Raw genomic sequence first — 18266 nt, 5'->3', positions numbered from 1 at the left:
CACCTCCTCCAGGCAGCCCGCCACCTCCTCCATGCAGCCCGCGCTGCTTCCTCCGGGCTACCTGCCACCTCCGGGAGCATTGGCCTCATCTGGCTCACCCCAGCCTCTGCGGCGCCCCGCACGCGGCCTCAGCAGGGGTGAGCCTGCCTAGGAGGGAGGATGGACCCACGGGAGGGCGGAGGGAGAGGTGGCCGCAGCCGCAGGGCCGCGGGGCCGGCGGAGGCGGCCGCGGGAGGGGGCGCGCGCGCCGGAGGCGGCGGCGGCGGAGGCCGGGACCGCGCGCCCCGCCTGAGCCCGCCCCGCCGCCGAGCGTCACGGAACCTGCTTGAAATGCAGCCGAGGAGCCGGGCGGGCGGCGGCGGCGGCGGCATCGGCATCGGCAGCGGCAGCGGCAGCCCCGGCGCCGCGGCAGGAGCTCGGGGAGCTGAAGCGCGGCTGCGGCGGCGATACGGGGTGCGCGGGGCGCCGCGGCCGGAGCCCGGGGCCCGCCATGGGCCGCCCCGGAGGGGGCGCGCTCCGGCCGCCGGCGCTGCTGCTGCTGCTGCTGCTGCTGCCGCTGCGGCTCCAGCCTCTCGCGGCGGCGGCGGCGGCGGCGGATCCCCCACGCGGAAGCCAAGGTACATGCGGCCGGTCCCGGGCCGGGCTCTGCGCCGCCGGGGCCGCCAACAAAGCGCGGCCTGGTGGCCGGGGCGCGGGCGGCACCGGGGCCCCCCAGCCGGGCCTGGCAGAGGCGCCGGGCGAGAGAGGCTGCTCTGGACCCATTGATCTTTCCATCGGCCCCCGCCCCGCGGCTCCCTGCGGCGGGCTCTGCCCTGGGCACCTGCTCTGGGGGGGGGGGGGGGGGGGGGGAGAAGCAGGGGGGCCCGGCGGGCCGGGAACTTTGCGGGGGGGGGGGCGGTGGAGGCGGGTAGTCATTGATGGTTTGGGGTGAGCTGTACGATTCTTGTCGTGGACACGCGCTCCGTGGCGGCGGTGAGCGGAGCCGGGCGACCTCCCCGCCTGACAATGCGTTTCCGGGGACCCCGCGCGCGGCCGCCGAGCCAGAGGGGCTGCGAGCAGGAGGGGCCTGTGCCCGCAGCGCCCCTGCGTGGGTCTCGGCGTGTTTGGGGGGCTCCCTGTGGGGTGTGTCTGCGTGGATCCCTGACTGTGGGCCGCGTGGGACTGCATGGAGGGCCCCTAAGCTGCCTGACACCGGCTGTGCGCGCTGGCCTCGCCGTGCCACGGAGCGGCCTGCCATCCCAGGACCCCTGCTCCCCTCCGTCCGGATCGAGGGTGCCCGAGGCCCCCGGGACTGCTGCCTCGCCCCCTCTCCTCCGCCGCAGGAGACCCTGCCCCCCGCCGGGACTGCAGGGTCCGCGGTCCGCCTCACACCCCCGTCTCCCGCGCAGGGCTGGCCGCGGAGTGCGAGGAGGACCAGTTCCGGTGCCGGAACGGGCGCTGCATCCCCTCCGTGTGGCGGTGCGACGAGGACGACGACTGCGCGGACAACAGCGACGAGGACGGCTGCCGTGAGTGGCCGGCGGGGAGGGCGGGCGGCGGGGCGCCATGCTCCGCGCGCACGTGGCTCCGGTGCGGCCGCCGGCCACCTGCGGGGACCGCGCCCCGGGGCTGCGGGCGGAGCCGTCCCGCCCGGAGCTGGATGGGGCCGGGCGGAGCCCCGGCTCCGTGGCCCGGGAGGAGGGCACGCCCTGTGGCTAAGCCGGAACTGAGGGCGAGGACGCGGCTGTCCCCGCGCGGGTCCCGCTTCCGAGGCACCGGCCGGCCGGCCTCCGGGGCTCCGGCCTCTGCTCCGGGATCGCGCGGCTTTTTCAAAGTTGCGCTCCGCTCCGGGCCTCGCCGCACCCCTTACTTTCTCGTTTCTTTTTTTATGAATGAATGGGCTCCCCGGGGCCCCTGATTGGCTGGGCCAAGACCACCCCATAGGCATAGACCCCCGTGGTCTGAGCGGCCAATCGTGGTGAGAAAGGGTGTGTGGTTTTCGGGGTGCCCTGGGCGCAGGGGCCTTGTCCTGGCCCCGCCTTGGCCACACCCCCACGCTCACAGGGGGACCCAGAGCTAAAGCTGGCTGGTTTTCTGCCTCGTCACAGGGAAGCTCTTTTGTGCCACCCTCCTTAGCGACCTGGATCTCCAGGCAGACCGCCTGGGGCATGAGTCATGGTATAACCAGACAGCCATTGGGTCTGGGCTGCCTGTCACTACAAGAGCCAGTTAAGCAGAGACAGGGCTGAATCATATATGAGCGGTTTTTTTCCAATAATGCGGGCAGGATGGGAGAGCAGCAGGTCGTCCACAAAAATCTGCTCTCCCCTCCCCAGAAGGCAGCTGCTTATATTGGGTAGAAGGACACAGATTACAGGCCTGGGAAAGGAGGTAAGGTATAATGGTTACAGGTTATAGGCTTTGCAATATAGAGCCTAGGGTTTGCAAAGAACAGGTGCCTCCAGGACTAGATTGCTTCAGCCAGGAGGTTGTAAGTCTTTCCATAACGGTAGCAGATCTTGGGAAGGGAGGATGGACTGCATTCCGATGTTATCTCCCGTGTCCCAGGGTGTACCGCGCTCACGCAGGTTAGAATGCGCTTCCTCTCATTAGAACAGAACCATCACGGTTAACAGAACATGAGTAATATTTCTTATCATTGTAGCTAGTCCCCAGTATTCTGTTTCTGCCCCTCACCATGGGGCAGACCGGGAAGGAGGGAGCCAGGAGGAGGAGTCTGTGTCCTGGAAGGGGCCGGAGGATCCTGGGGCTGCTGGTGAACCCGGCCATGAGTCGGCTGCCGGTGATCTTTTCTGAGTTTGGTGTTTGTACACCGGGGGCAGCTGCCCTGGGAGTTCCTTCTCGGGGCGCACGCGGTTTCCGAGGTCTGTGGGACCAGAAGAGAGTTAGCAGGCAGTCGCTACGGTGGAGTGTAGTTCCAGGAACAGAAAAAACAGGATTTATAGAAACGGAATCTGTTACTGGTGCCCACTGTGGGCGGGCACCGGGGCACTAGGAGAGCAGGCCCGTGCCACTGGCCAGGGGAGCAGGACCTGCGGGAGGAGAGCAGTGGGTAGACAGACCCTCAGCTCCACACGGTGGCAGGGATGGGGGGGTGGGGTAGAGGGAACACCTGGACAGGCACGATCTGTGGAGTCCTCAAGGTTTTATTTTGTTTTTTAAATCCTCACATGTTCATTGATTTTCAGAAAGAGGGGTTGGAAGGTAGGGAGAGAGAAACATGAATGTGAGAGAGGAATATCAATCGGTTTCGACCCTAACTTGCCCCAACCAGGGATAGAACCTGCAATCTAGGTATGTGCTCTGACGGGGAATCGAACCCATGGCCTCCTGGTGTATGGGATGATGCTGCAACCTACCTAGCACACCGGCCAGGGCAAGGTTTTTGTTTGTTGGTTTTTACACTGGGTTTGCCAGTCAGCCTCTGGGTTCATTTCCTCTGACCCCACCCACAGTTGGCTCTGGGACTAGGGCACAGCTTTTCCTCCTGGCTGTTTCCTTACCTGACCGCGTGGGCTAATGATTCCTGCTCTGTTTTTTGTTGTGTTTTTTAATATATTTTAAAAATTGATTTCAGAGAGGAAGGGAGAGGGAGGAAGAGATAGAAACATCAGTGGTGAGTCATTGATGCCCTGCACTGCCCCCACAACCTGGGCATGTGCCTGACAGGGAATCGAACCGTGACCTCCTGGTTCAGAGGTTGACTGAGCCATGCCAGCCGGGCCCTGCTCTGGTTTTGAGGACCAGCTCCAGTAATGTAATTGGAAGTAATGAGACTAACTCGCTGACCATTAGCTGTGTGCCAACTACTGTGGCTATGCTTACATAAACTCCTTTAATCTTCAGATTAGTCCTATTTTATAGACTGTACAAACAGAGGTGCTGAGAGATGAAGTTACTTGCCCCACAGCTACTGAGTTACTAAGCAGGAGCTTGAATTTAAGCATCTGACTCCAGAGTTCTTGGGCTAATCATGACTCGACCATTATCCTCTGCTATTGAAGTTATGAAGATGGCTGAGCTGGGGTAGAATATTATGGATCTCATCGTGGGGAGTTGTTCTCTATGGTCCCTTTACAGCTGAGGATGAGACAAGGAAATAAAAACTACATTTCTGACCGTGGCCAGGTGGCTCAGTGGTTGGAGCATCCTCCTGTACACCAGAAAGTTTTGGTTTCAATTCCCCTTCAGGGCACATACAGAGGTTTTGGGTTCAACCCTGGGTTGAGGCAAGGATGGAAGGAAACCAGTCGATGTTTTCTCTCTCTCCCTTCCTCTTTCTCTCTAAAATAAATCAATAAAAACATATCCTCTGTTGAGGAATTAAAAAAAAAAAAAACCTGAACAGCCCTGGTCCAGTGCTGGATGAGCATTGTCCCATGAACCAAAAGGTCGCCAGTTTGATTCCCAGTCAGGCCACATGCCCAGATTGCAGGCTCTGTCCCATCAGTATACAACAGGAGGCAGCCGATGTTTCTCAGATCTCTCCCTCTCCCTTCCTCTCTCTCTAAAATCAATGAAAACAAACAAACAAAAACAAAACAAAAAACTCCTGTGTTTCTGGTCTGGTTATACCTTATCTCCCTGATTCTTTCTAATAGCAGTCTTCCAAGAGTGGCTGAAGAGCAGACCTTTTTCTTATCATTTGTAGGTAAGGGTCTGGCTCAGAGAAGTTGAGTGACTTGCCCAAGGTCACACAGCAGACGATGACAGAACTTGGTCCAGATGTCCACCTGCCTCCCAGCTCTGGGGAAGGATCTGGGAAGGTGACCCAGGTGTTTGAAAGCCATACTCTGAGTGCTGAGCCTGCTGCTTTTCATCTGAATTTCGAGGCTCCGGGCAAGAGGAGTGTGAAGCAGTGGGTGGCTGGGTGGCCCCGGATGGGACCAGGGGAGATCTGATGGCCAGCCTGGCTTCCTGACTTCATCCTGAGGTGGGGGGGGGTGGAGTCATAGGCAGAGGGGGAAGAAAAGCAGATGGTGTTGGTATTTGGCAGGGGGAGTAGGGTTGGGGGCTTTGCTGTTAGTACCAAGCATCAGCTCCACACTCCTGTCTTCTCTGAGTTTGCTTCCTCAGTATCTGCCGAATGGGGGGAGCTGTCCCTCCACCACAGGTTATCCGTGTGAAAATGTCCCCGTAGGGCTGGCGAAGAGAAGGGGATGGATGACTGTTCACACCTGCAAGGTCCTCAGAGAGGGGCCTGGAGGAGCCACCGGAAGAAACCTTGAAGAAGGGGGGCGGGGCCAGTTATCCGAAAATGATCTTTCCTCACTTCTTCCTTCCTCCTCTGGGATGTCTCCCCAACTCTGGGCCAACTGCCCACACGGCATTTCTTTAACTGTCCTCCCCTCCAGGCCCTCGGCTTCTCCCTGAGCAGCCGCCCTGCCTTTTAAATGACCCCTTTCTTTGGCATCCACCCTTCCACTCCAGGACAGCGGCCTCACCTGCGAAATGGGTGCGGCCGCAAAATGGGTTCCAGCTCCCAGAGGGGCCGCGAGGCAGCCTGCAAACACCAAGCACTGGGGGCGGCTGGGGAAGCCCAGGAAGGCTTCCTGGAGGAGGAGACAGATAGGCCGGGCCTTGACAGATGCTAACTAACACCATTCCCTTAGAGCTTGCCACCTACAGTCCCCATAGTATAGAGGAGGAAGCTGGGGTCAGAGGGGTGAAATTACACTCCCCAAGTCACAGAGCTCATGGCAGGTTGGAGGCAGCCCTCAAACCAAGGCCTTCTCAGTCCTCATCCTCGGCCCCCGCAGTGGGACGCGGCCCTCTGGAGACACGGGAGAGAGCTGGCGGGCGGGGGAGAGGAAAGGCCCCCAGCGCTTCAGTCCCCGGCTCCGAGGGCCTTCAAAGTGTAGGAAGGGGCTGGACGCGGGAAGCCCAGGGTGGCCCAGCGGGGGGAGCTGGGTGGGTCGCTGGCTGTGGACATGGGTCACGTAGGCCCGCGGGCCCCTGGGCCCTGGTTTCCTGTTGCTCCGTCGTGTCTGGGGCAGACCTGGGGGCTCTGGGCTCCGGCCAGCCCTTTGCTCCCGGAGAAACAACAACAGCGAGTGCTCACGGAGCCCTGGCCGAGGACTGGGCGTTGTGCTGACATTCTATCAATATGTGCATCTGCCTCATGCTTCTTCGTTTCTTTCTTTTTAAAAAAATATGTTTTATTGATTTTTTACAGAGAGGAAGAGAGAGGGATAGAGAGCTAGAAACGTCGATGAGAGAGAATCATCGACCAGCTGCCTCTTGCACACCCCCTACTCGGGATGTGCCCGCAACCAATGTCCATGCCCTTGACCGGAATCGAACCCGGGGCCTTTCAGTCTGCAGGCCGATGTGCTCTATCCACTGAGCCAAACCGGTTTCGTCGGCCTCGCGCTTCTTGATTCTGTAACACGGGGCAGCTCTGTGAAGTACCTGAGTTATTCCTACCATGCAAAGGCCCAGCGTGTATGGTTTTTAAGCAGAAGCGCCGTGGTGTGAAGGCAGGCACCCACCCATGGAACTCAGAGCCCTATCTGCTGGCCTCCGGCTCCTTCCGGCCTGCTTCCCCATCGTGAGAGGGCGTCCGCCCGCTCCCCTCCGCTCGGAGGAGAACGTGTGTTTCTCCCTGTGGAGGGGCTGAGGGCTGGGCGGACGGACGGTGGGCCGGCTTTGTGCTCAGGCTCCTCTGCCTGCTCGTCTCCTTCAGGCTGCCCGGTTCTCCCAGCCCCCCTCACCCCTCCATCCCAGGCCCACTAAAGAGCAGCCGCAGCAAGCTCTCCCCTGGCTGAGAGTTCATTAGCTGGGCCAGGCCGGGCTGCAGGAGCGCCAGGCCCGCTGGGAAGCGGCCTCGTGAATAATTAAAACTCCGCCACGGCGCCCGCCCCCCTGACCCTGCGCCCCGCTTCATCTCCTTTGTGGAGGTGTCATCGGACAGGTAGCGCTGCTCCTCTCTGAGCCTGCCTCCTCCTCTGACCGGCAGCTCCTCCGCCCGGGGTCCTTCAGCGGCCTGCCCGCTCCCGTCTCCTCCTGGGGGCCTGCGACACCACCCTGTAACCTTCTTCTCTCTTGCTCTCCCACTGCTTCTCGCCTCCGGGTCTTTGCCCGCGCCATTCTGTCTGCCTAGAATCCTCTTTCTGCTCCCTCGCCCAGCTACCTTCTTGTCGTCACCTTAGAACGGCGGTCGGCAAACTGTGGCTTGCGGGCCACGTGCGGCTCTTTGGCCCCTTGAGTCTGGCTCTTCCACAAAATGCCCCGTGCGGGAGCGCAGGTACAGTGCGATTGAAACTCCGTGGCCCAGCGCAGAAGCCCGTGTTTCGGCTCCCAAAAGAAACTTCAGCCGTTGTACTGCTGATATTTGGCTCTGTTGGGCTAATGAGTCTGCGGACCGCTGGCTTAGAAGCTTCATCGTGGGTGTCACCTCCTCAGGGAAGCCCTCCCTGCTGCCCTCTCTCCTCGCGGCTGAGGTGCGGGAGTCAGAGGGAGGGACTTAGGGGCCTGTGTTTCAGTGACAGCCCTGTGGGGCCCTGAGTCAGACACATCTTTTCTTTACTTTCTTTCTTTTTTTTTTTTTTTTAAATATATTTTATTGATTTTTTACAGAGAGGAAGGGAGAGAGATAGAGAGCTAGAAACGTCGATGAGAGAGAAACATCGACCAGCTGCCTCTTGCACACCCCCCACTGGGGACGTGCCCGCAACCAAGGTACATGCCCTTGACCGGAATCGAACCCGGGACCTTTCAGTCCGCAGGCTGACGCTCTATCCACTGAGCCAAACCGGTTTCGGCGACACACCTGGCTTTCTGTGCTGCTGACTGAGCGTAGGTGTGACACGAGTCTCTCCCTCCCAGAGACGCTGTGAGATTAAATGAGATAATGTGCCTGGTCCGCAGCAGGTAGATGCTCACGGAATGGCCTGAGTGTGATTGTTCTCGGAGGGAGGGCTTTCCCGGGACGGTGTCTGCCGGCTCCTGCCGCCGGGGCCTGCCTCAGCCCCTGGGTGTCCAGCCACAGTAGAGGTGGCCCCAAGGCCATTCGTCTCAGACGGGGAGGGCGGGAGGCGTCCGGGGAGGGCTGAGGGGAGAAATGGGTCGAATAGGCCTGGCTGGTTTCAGCAGGGGCAGTTCCCACCGGCCGGTGGCTGTCCCGGGCCGGTTTTGTCCTGTCTGTCCTGTGCTCCTCTCTCCCTGGCTGTGCCTCGGAGGCGGGGGGCCCAGCACCCCCAGGGCCCTGCCCGGCAGGCGAACGTGGGGGCTTCTCCAGCCCAGGCTTCAGAAGGTGAAACCAAGGCCCCGGTGGCTGGACCTTGGCTCCAGGGACGTCGACAGAGACTCGGTCTGGGAACGTGGGTGTCGTGGGCAGGACTCCAGCCAGAACAGGGTGCTCCCACCTCCGCCCCGCCGAGCGCCCACCGGCCGCCCCTGCCCTCTCTCTTCCCTCCGGGTCAGGGAACAAGGTGTCCCCAGCGGAAGGCAGGCCACAGGCTTAGGCCTCAGAAAGGGCTCTGGGGGACCTCCGGCGCCCGCCCTGGATCGCTGGGAACTCATCTGCAACCATAGTGTTAGCTGTAATAAGAGCTAGTGAGCATGTTTGCTGCCAGGGGCTTTCTCATTCAAGACCCCCCTCGGCCAGGGCCAGGAAGGAGCCGAAGCTCCAGAGCTCACTTGTCCCAGGCAGTTTGGCTGCTCAGTGGCAGGACTGCATCTGCCCTTCATGGCCGTGGCCCCATTCTCACACCCCAGACACCTGGTCCAGCTTCATCTCCTTTTTGGATGGAGTCAAGCCTGTCTGGTGGCAAAGTCTGATGCGGGTAAAAGGAACAGACATTCCACATCCACGCATCCCGGCCCCAGCAGTGTGAGTGGCGTAGGGGATGGGCCGTGGCCCTTCTTTTCCAGCCACTCCCTCCTAGCCAGCCCCACCGTGCCTCCCTCTGGAGCAGCGCCTCCCTCTGGAGCAGCGCTGGCCCCTGCAGGCCCTCAAGCATTTTTAACCGCCAGCCTCGCTCACCCCGCCCCTCACGAGCTCCTGTGAGTCACAGACCCCAGGCGGAGCCTCTCAGCCAGAGTGGCTCAGAAGGGGCAACTCGCTGAAACCGGTTTGGCTCAGTGGATAGAGAGAGCATCGGTCTGCGGACTGAAAGGTCCCAGGTTTGATTCCTGTCAAGGGCATGTACATTGGTTGCGAGCGCATCCCCAGTAGCGGGTGTTCAGGAGGCAGCTGGTTGATAATTCTCTCTCATCGATGTTTCTAGCTCTCTATCCCTCTCCCTTCCTCTCTCTAAAAAAATCAATAAAATATATTTTTTAAAAAGAAGGGGCGGCTGTGAGCTCCCACCCATGGCAGCCAGTCTGACCTCTGTGCCCCCAGCAGGGCCTCGCCCAGATGCTTACAAGCTGGCCGCTTTGGGGGTGCAGAATCCAGCACACTATCAGGTCCCTTAGAATGCCCTCTGGTGACCGAGAGGGTCAACCAAGAGCCATGGGGCTTCCAGGCCCACCCAGTTCCCAGGACCCTCACGGCCTCCACGCACCTGCCCCTGGAACACGGCAGGACAGGCAGCCATGGGGGTGGTCATGTGGCCACTCATGTTGCCACAAGGGACTTTAAGCCAGTCGCTCTGGAGACGACACTGAGTGGCCAGATGATTATGATCTCTGAACGCATAATAATCCTGCCTCTTGGTGTACATCCTATATAATAAAAGGCTAATATGCAAATTGTCCCCTCCACCAGGAGTTCAACCAGCAGGCAGGCCGGCCAACCGCCTATATCCATCCCCCTGGCCAGGCTGGCCGGACCCCACCCATGCACGAATTCACGCACCGGGCCTCCAATATATGTACACGCTGAGCGGCCAGATGATGATGCGTTCAGAGATCGCAATCATCTGGCCACTCGGTGTCCTTCAGGCTCTAGCCCTCTCACCTACTGGGCCACAGGACGGCCTTTTCCGGCTCGTGCCTCATGCCATCCTGGGAGGCAGGTGCTGCGGGGGCTCATGTCACCCCATTTTCCCCGCCAGGAAATGGAGGCCCAGGGAGGCTGGCGGGCCGCGGCCCCACAGCGAATTACTGGCAGTGCCGGAGCGGGGCTCACTTCAGTTTATTTCATCCACTTATTTCTCCAGTGGAAGCGACTTGATGATTCTAAGAGTAATTTCATGCTTGTAATTACACACACACACACACACACACACACACACACACAACACAGAAAAGTGGGAAGGACGCTCACCATCGCCCTCGGCTACACCGCTCGGAAGCAGCAGGTCCTCCAGGGGTTTTCCTCCGCCTGGGAGCCGGTGGTAGGAACACGTTTATTTTTTAAGCAAAAATAAGGCCGTGCTCCGCCAGTTCTTTCCTCCCCGCGTCCTATGGGTCTTCCCATCTCAATCCCAGGAGATTTGTGTCGTTGTTTTACAGGGCCAGCTAGTATCCCGTTGCATGAATCTCTCCATTTAATGACGCCGTCTCCTGCCGACGGACGTGTGTTTGGTTGGCTCTGTTTCTCCCGTTCCACACGGCGCTGGGACCAGCGTCCTTGAACTACATCTCAGTGCGTGTGTCTGATTCTCTCCTTAAGAGGAACGCTGACCACCGGGCTTGCTGGGCCAGTGCGTTTTTGTGAGAAAGCCACGCGGCTCTTTTTCACCGCCATCCTGGGAGGCAGGTGGAGCCCGTTTTCCCGTCTCCCACCACCACCTGCCGCCCCAGCCGGCAGCCGGCCCCCGGGACTTCCTTCTTCCTTGAGCTCAGGGCCACTGTGTCCCGGCCCTCGGGACAAAGTAACCAGATCTCTTCTGCACAGGAGCAAAGCAGGGAGAAAGGACAATTGTGTTCTGGCCCCAAGGACTTCCTCCCCCACGGAAGAAACGAAAAGGGAACAAAACTGGTCTCCCGTTCGTAAGATACTCATAATACCCGTGCCCTTCCAGCTTTGCTGTGTTCTGTGTCTGCCCCCGCCTGACCCTGGGCCGGTGGCTCTCCCCCTGGGAACTCCATTTCCCCTCGACGCACCGGTCCTCGCTCTGCCTGCATTGCAACCAGCACGCCGAGCAGAGTCCTCCTCCGGGGGCTGGGCTCGGGGCCAGCCCAGGCCTGGGGGTGGGAGGCCTGTGGCCCTCACACTCCTCACTGCCTGGTGAGGTCTGGCAGGAACCTGGCGGGCGTGGTGGGTGGATTTAAGCTGGGCTTCTCAGGGCCCGCCTCCGGAACGCAGCCCTCAGGCCCCGATTCATCGGGCCCCTTCCTCTCTGCCTTCTTCCTGTGCCCCGATTGGGCTGGATGCGGTGGCGCGATGGGGGGAAACGGAGTCAGGTCCTGCAGCCCCGGGACCGGCTGGCTGGGACCGGCTGGCTGGGACCCCGGGGTGGGCCGCAGATCCTGAGCCTCCGATGCTCGGTCTGTGACGTGGGACAAGGAGCCCGGCGGGGGAAGGCGCGCAGGCTGACCCAGAGCGTTCTGCCCAGATCCTGGCCCTGGAAATGAGCCTCCTGGTTCCCCCTCCCAAGCCCAAGCCCGTGACCCCTGCACAGGGAACAGCTGACGAGAAGGGAGGCAGCAGCTTCCCTCCTCCTCCTCCTCCTCCTCCTCATTCTTCTCCTCCTCCTCCTCCTCCTCCTCCAAGGACACACTGAGAGGGCAGCTGCTGAAATAGCAGGAAAGATGTAGGTCAACTGGCCAGCGGGGAGGGCTGGGCTGCCGGGCGCCGCGGCTTCTCCGGAGGGAGTCTAGGAACCGTCCGCGGCACCGGGAGCCCCAGGGTGGCTGCTGCCCGGGTGGCCTGGGGCAGCTAGGTAAGCCGAGGGAGCCGAGGAGAACTGGCTAACCTGCCAGGCCTGGCGTGGCTCGTTATCCAGGAGGGGCCTGGGCTCACCCGTGGGTCCAAATTAGCATCAGAGAGCTGGCAGCCGATGAGAGGCAGGAAGGCCCCGTCAGGCCCAGATTAAGCTGCCGGAGCGCATGGCTGGAGGCCGAGGCTGGGCTTTCCTGGTGGCCCGAATCCAAGGACATGCAGGCCAGGGCTCCCCTCTCCCTCCCCACTTCCTGGACCCCGAGCCGCCATCTGCTGCCCACCTGCCCCCAGAGCCCCCTCGGCCGGGTGCCCCAGCTCACTCACGCGCATGCGCGCTGGGTGCGCGTGCTCCAGGAGGGGCGCACCACGACGGAGGGGACTTGTGGGTACACAGAGGCCGCGGGGCCAACGACGTCCTCCCTCCTCCCACCCAGGCCACGGTGGCCCGGCCAAGCCAGAGGCAGAGCCCCCCCCCCCCCCCCCCCCCCCCCCCCCGCTGGCTGTTTGTGGCCGGGAATTATTTGTAGCTGGAGAGGCGCCAGCAATCTCTGTTCCCAGCCTGCCCCCCGCCATGCAGCCTCTCCCCACCGAGCCTCAGCCTGAGCCCGCTGTCCAGCCACCACCTAGAGGGCTGAGGTTGATGTCATCGCCGGGGCCCAGACCACTGGCCCATCCCTGCTTCGCCCCTGTCCCTCTCGGGGGGTCTCTCCTTGTGGGAGCCAGGCATCTCCCGGCCTCTTTTGGCCCCATGCTCCTGGGTTCTTTTGTTTCTCCCCGAGAGCCAGGGTCTTCCCAGGAGTCCCCCACAGCCAGGCCCCAGGGGGTGGGTGTGGGTGTGGGTGGGTGTGGGTGTGGGTCTAAGGAACTGCCCCTGTTCCCTGAGGCCAGGAGACCCCTGAGCAGTGAGCAGGGACTGTGAACTGCAGCCCCGCCCGCAGGGGACGTGGCTAAACACGCACACAGAGCCAGAACCAATCCTTCGCTACTAGATTCGCTCTGGAGTTCCACCTGGTTGTTTTTTGCTGCATTTGGCCAGGCCAGCAGAGCTAACGTCGTATCAGCTGTGTTTGTGGCACTCTCTGTCTCCCTCCCCTGTCCACCCGTCACCCCGCCCGCCCAGGGAGCAGCGTGGGCAGCGGCCAGCGTGGCCTCCCAGTGCCCCGGGCCTGGGTTTCCACTGCACTTCCTGCGCATCCGGGCGGGGGGCTCCGGAGCCCCAGATGTGGGTAAAAGTGATTTCTGACCCCTATGAACTGTGCTGGGTCCCACAGGGCCAGCCAGTCTGCCCGCCTGTGGGTGCGGCCCCTGGCCCTGCCCCTCCTCTCCCGGGCCTCCCCCCCCCCCCCTTGGCTGTGGGCCCTCCCAGGCTTGCGTTCTGGGCGGAGTTCTCCCCCCTGTCTGTGTGGGTTCACTGAGCCCTCTGCCCTGCTCACCCCCAGCCTGGGCTCTCGGACCCTCCAGGAACCCGGTCCCTCACCGGGTCACGGACTCCTGAGCACGTCCCTGCGGCTCTTCGGGCTCCCGCCTCCTCGCCCGTACGGGGCAGGAGTTAGGGTTGGATCGGGAGTTTGAATCCCGTTGGGCAGCATTTGACATTCAGATCCCCGGGCCCCTGTCCAGGCCTGACTCCAAACCTCTGTGTGTTTTTTAAAAAAATACATTTTATTGATTTTTTTACAGAGAGGAAGGGAGAGGGATAGAGAGCTAGAAACATCAATGAGAGAGAATCATCAACCAGCCGCCTCCTGCACACCCCCTACTGGGGATGTGCCCGTAACCAAGGTACATGCCCTCGACCAGAATGGAACCCGGGACCTTTCAGTCCGCAGGCCGACGCTCTATCCACTGAGCCAAACCGGTTTCGGCCCAAACCTCTGTTTCCTGTGCATCCTGGAGGGAGCCCTAGACGTGAAGACACCTCCCCTCCTTCCCCCCTCCTTACCCCGCCCCCCGCCTCTGCTCCTGCATGGGTCGCCCCCTCCATGAGAGGCCTCCCTGTGACACCGATCACAGCGGGGCCTCTCACAGGACTGCCTGCCTGGGGTCCAGTCCGTACGTCCCTGTTTCCTAGCTGTGTGACCCTGGGCTAGTTGCTTCGCCTCTCTGAGCTCCTGTGCCATCCACACCGAACCCTCCAGGGGGCTGGAGCACTGTGTGGGCTGGTTCACAGAAGGCGCGGGGAGCAGTGCCTGCCTGTGGTCAGTGCTCACGGCCAGGTTGGCTCAGCTTATGTCGCCTCCTGTGAGCCCTCACCTCCTGTCTGCGCTTCAGGAACCCCCTCCCTTGCCGTGCTGCTCCTCTGCTGGGAAGAGTGGGAGGAGGAGCCCTCTCCTTTGTCTCCCCCTCTTCCCCGCGGCCCTGGGGGCCGCAACTTACCGTCCTAGTTTAATTAGGAAGAGCCCTTCCAGAGACCTCGTTAGGAAATGAGCCCAGAGCCTCGGGGACCTCTGCGAGGGGCGGGCGCCTGCGCCTGCCCAGCCCGCGGCCCCGGGCTCGCTCGTGGAGAGGGGGCCATACAGACCCGTGACATGGATCCTGGGCAGCCAGTGCCTGCGTCCTCTGTCCCCTGCCCTGCCCCAGCCTCGCCCCTGGACGGGGCTGCGGGAAGCTGGGAGAGGAGGTGTTTCTCTGATGCTGCTCCTGGTCCCCCCAGCCTGGCAGGAGCAGGCCTCGGCGAACCCTCGCCGAGTGAGTGAATGAGCGAGCTGTGGCTCTCAGGGCTGGAGCAGCACCCTCGTTTCGCCCAAGCAGCCTCCCCACTCGCACCCCAATGCAGGCATTCTCCCCGCAGCCTCGGGGCGGGGTGTGTGTGGGGGGGTTCCCAACTTCTGCTTGAATACCTCCAGGGACAGGGAGCTCACTGACGGACCAGAGAGCCGCTTCTGCCCCCGGACAGTGCTTCCTGTAGAAAATGGTTCTTCCTTTCAGCGCTGGACCTGCCCCTGGGGACTCCCCTGTCCCCCCTCCGGTGACTCTCCTGGTCCCAGCTCTGTTTCTGGGGCCTCTGCTCACAGAGGCTCCTTTCACCCCAAGCCTGCTTAGGGCCCCCTCCCGGCCTGGGACCGCGGACATGCTGACTGACCTCAGGGGAGGCCCGACCTCTCTGCATTGCTTCTCGGGGCCTGGGGCTGCACTCTCGGGCTGTCCCTGTAACCAGGGCAGTGGAGGGCCAAGACGGACGTGCTTGAGGTAACGGCGACATCTCTATAGACAGCTTGGTCTCCTGGTCATCAGGGTGGAGTGCCCTGACCCCATGATGACCTGCACACAGGCCCTGGGGGCTGCGTATGGACCTCCTCTGCCCCCGGCAGCAGCCCACGCACGGACCTCAGCCGGGCCCTGGGAGTTGTCACAGCCCCTCTCCTCCTCACCTGTAACAGCCACCAAGTCCTTACAGATTCCTCCCCGGCCACCGGCCGGGCCGAGCCCTCTGCCCTGGCAGCTGCAGCAGCCCCGAGCACGGCCCGCTGTGCAGCCGAGCGCTCTCAAACACGCAGTGTTCGGTCCCGGCTCAGCACCGCCCGGTCACGTGCAGTTCCCCCTGCCCGAGGCCCTTCCCCTGCTTGTCTGACCCTGCTTTACCCCAGTCATTCCCGGGAACCTGCCCCCACGGGTGAGCCGGGCCTCCCCTGGGCTCCGACCCCGTGTTTCCCTCATCTCCATGCTTGCCATTCGGCACTGGAATGGTCTGGTTAAGAGTCTGGGGTTCTCCCTGGCTGGTGTGACTCAGTTGGTAGGGCCCTGAAAGGTTGCCGGTTCAGTTCCCTCCCGGTCAGGATACGTGCCTGGGTTGGGGGCTCGATTCCCAGTAAGGGACCTGCAGGAGGCAGCTGATCAATGATTCCCTCTCATTGATATCTCTCTCTCTCTTCCTCTCCCTTCCTCTCTCTCTCTCTCCTCTAAAAAATAGATTAAAACATATTTTTAAAAAGTTTGGGGTCACATCAGATCCTGGACCTCAGGGGGACCTGGCCAGGGCCTGGGAAGGAGGAGGGACGGGGTCTCTCTGGCCTGGCACATGCCCAGTGCCCCTCCCACCCACCCCACGCTGTGTTTCCGCACCTCCTGCTGTATGTGCCCGGACCGGGGTGCTTCTGTGGGTCCCACGGGAGCCCCTGGCGGGGGCTGGAGCCTTTGAGTCCGAGCTCCGATGTTCACCGAAGGCCTGCTCGGCGCCGGTGCCCCGCCGGGACCTGGGGAGGGAGGATCCGGAGATGGAAACCAGGCCCTGTCTCCTGGGCCGCGGCCACCTCTCTCAGCGCGCGACCCTGGGCAGCGGGATCCGCTCTCTGAACCTCCGCTCCCCTGGCTGTGAAGGAGCTGGGGCACTCAGAGCCCTCCGCCTTTTCTCCCTGGGCACGTCTGTGCCGAGGCTGGGGCGAGATGTGGGCCCTCAGCACTTCCTCTCCACCTGGCCGGGGAAGGGGGCCCAGGGCCAAGCTTCCCGGGGCAGAGAGCGAGCGCGTTTTCCTCTCTTTTCTCACCATTGCGCCCTCCCAGCGCGGTGGCGCTGCCCAGGGCCTGCTCCCCCGCGGATGGCCACGCGGCCCGGTGCGCTCAGCACCGTCCTGGTTGTTAAACTGGAAGCCCCATGTCAGAAGGGACGTGATAGGCGGTCTGCCTGCCTGCACCCCACGAACCTGGTCGCCCGCCCCCAGGCCTGCAGCTGGGCTTCCTCATTGTGAGTGCTGCCAGTTGGTCAAGGATCACTTTTTTTTTAAAAAAAGTAAAGAGCTGATTTCTTGTTCATGTCTGGGGGAGTTCAAGGAGAAATAAAGCCCCTTGGAAGGAAGGTCTGGAGGAGCCAGGGCCAAGCATCCTGATTGGGGTGGGCTGTCCAGGAGACCCGGCCGCTGTCCCGATCCAGTCTCGAACCCGGCCGAGTGGCTGCTCTCTGGGCCTCAGCTTCCCTGGCTGCCACGTACATCCTCCTAGACATTGTCCTGTCCGTACTTGTACCATTCTGACCTCTCCACCGCCAAGCGGCGGGCAGCTGGATCCCCGTCCCCACACAAATAGGAAGAAAAAGCTGGGGACCCCAAACGTTCTGTGCGCCGGGCCCCGTGGCTCACAAAGCCTCGCCACCGCTTGCCTCCGGGCCCGGAGCGGCCCTTCGGGGGCCTGCTCGCCGGGATTGACGGCTCGGGGGCATGGACGGGGACTGGAGCCCACAGTCCCACAGGATGCCCACCCTGAACAGGCAGGAAGCGGCGAGGGACGGAGACAGATGGGTGGCTTGCTGTGGCCGCGGTGTGTGGAGGTTGCAAATAAGTGTGTGGCACTGGCTGGCTGGTCCCCTCTCCCCCCACACTCCCACTTTGTCAATGTCTTCATCAGCGGGAAAGAGGCAGATAGACAGAAGGGAAAGGAAGACACAGGGGTGGGGGGAGAGCAGGCGCATGGGGAGGGGGGGGAGCGCCAGGAGGCAGTGGGGAGGGGTCCAGGCAGAGCCGCTGCTTACTCTTGTGGTTCTCACAGTCTGTCTCACCGATTCCTGACAGATGGAGGGTAGGGGAGAGCTGGTGCCAAGAGGCTGTCACCGCAGGCGGCCAGAGCAGGGGGAGGGTGCTTTGTGACCGGGGTTTGTGTGGGGAGGGGGCAGCAGCTGGTGGTCTGGCTGCTGGGCCTCCTTGGAGCCTGCTCCCGGGGAACCGTGGTGGAGGGGGGTGGGTGTGGGGCAGAGAAGTGGGTAAGGGGTGAGCTCACCACCTGCCAGGGGCACAGGCGAGACGGCTACCCCTGTCTTTCACACCCTGCTGCCAGCAGGCCCCTCCCTCCAAGGACACCCCTGCCCTCCCCTCGCTGGGTACTGGGCCAGGCAGGGGCGCTGGGGCTGGCAGTGATCCGTGGTCAGGGGGGACCAGGGCAGGCACAGGAGGCCCCGGATCGCAGGCCGTGGGGGGCTCAGAGCAGGGAGGACCCCGCCTCCATCTGCTGGGCCGAGCTCAGCCCCTCTGTGGCTGCCCCGGGTTCCCAAGCCGCCTTCCTGGCAGTGCCTCTCCTTCCTCCTCGGGGCCGGCGGGCCTGGCCCGGGGTCTGTCGGCACCTTCCGCGTCTCCCGAGTGTGGTTTCTGCAGGCAGGATCGGGTCTCTTTCCCAGCCCCCAGTGCGCAGCACAGAGGAGGGGCCGTGGATGCTTGTTGGATGGATCGACGGGTGCCTTGCTTGCATGCTTCCTGGGACAGAGACTTCGCTTTCTCGAAGGAAGTTCTTTCTGTTCCCAGAGACAAAGTTCTTTCCCATTCTGTTCTGTGGGGCCCTATGAGTCCCAGGCCTGTTACCGGGGCCACACAAAGGCCCTGGCTGATTCTGCTGCTCGGAGCAGCCTGGAGGCTCCTCCAGGGCACCTGGTGGGGGTGGGGGGGGGGGCTTCCCCTGTGCCGAGCTCCGTGTCAGCAGTCAGAGCCCACAGCCGGCAGTGCTGCCAGTCGCTGAGCCCCATCCGGTGCCAGGTGGTCTCTCATTTGATCCTCAAGCAGCCCCGTAAGACAGG

General features: G+C 62.3%; 1 protein-coding gene across 12 annotated transcripts in view; it reads left to right on the top strand.

Moving 5' to 3' along the window:
• The first annotated feature begins 231 nt into the window (after positions 1–231).
• Positions 232–18266, top strand: part of LRP8 (LDL receptor related protein 8) — an 83003-nt gene continuing 64968 nt past the window's right edge. For 2 of the 12 annotated variants that reach the window (XM_045584619.1, XM_036445219.2), the window contains exons 1-2: positions 237–617; positions 1389–1508. In XM_045584619.1, the coding sequence (XP_045440575.1) occupies positions 491–617; positions 1389–1508 (247 nt within the window). In that variant the 5' untranslated portion in view covers positions 237–490. Of the gene's footprint in view, positions 618–1388; positions 1509–18266 lie in introns of all 12 variants that reach the window. The other 10 variants (XM_045584623.1, XM_045584622.1, XM_045584620.1 and 7 more) reach the window with 9 other exon arrangements.

The sequence above is a fragment of the Pipistrellus kuhlii genome, unplaced genomic scaffold (genome assembly GCF_014108245.1).
Source record: "Pipistrellus kuhlii isolate mPipKuh1 unplaced genomic scaffold, mPipKuh1.p scaffold_m20_p_2, whole genome shotgun sequence".
Classification (NCBI taxonomy): Eukaryota; Metazoa; Chordata; class Mammalia; order Chiroptera; family Vespertilionidae; genus Pipistrellus; species Pipistrellus kuhlii.
Note: the sequence above shows the minus strand (reverse complement) of the source record. Positions and strands in the feature narration are given on the sequence as shown.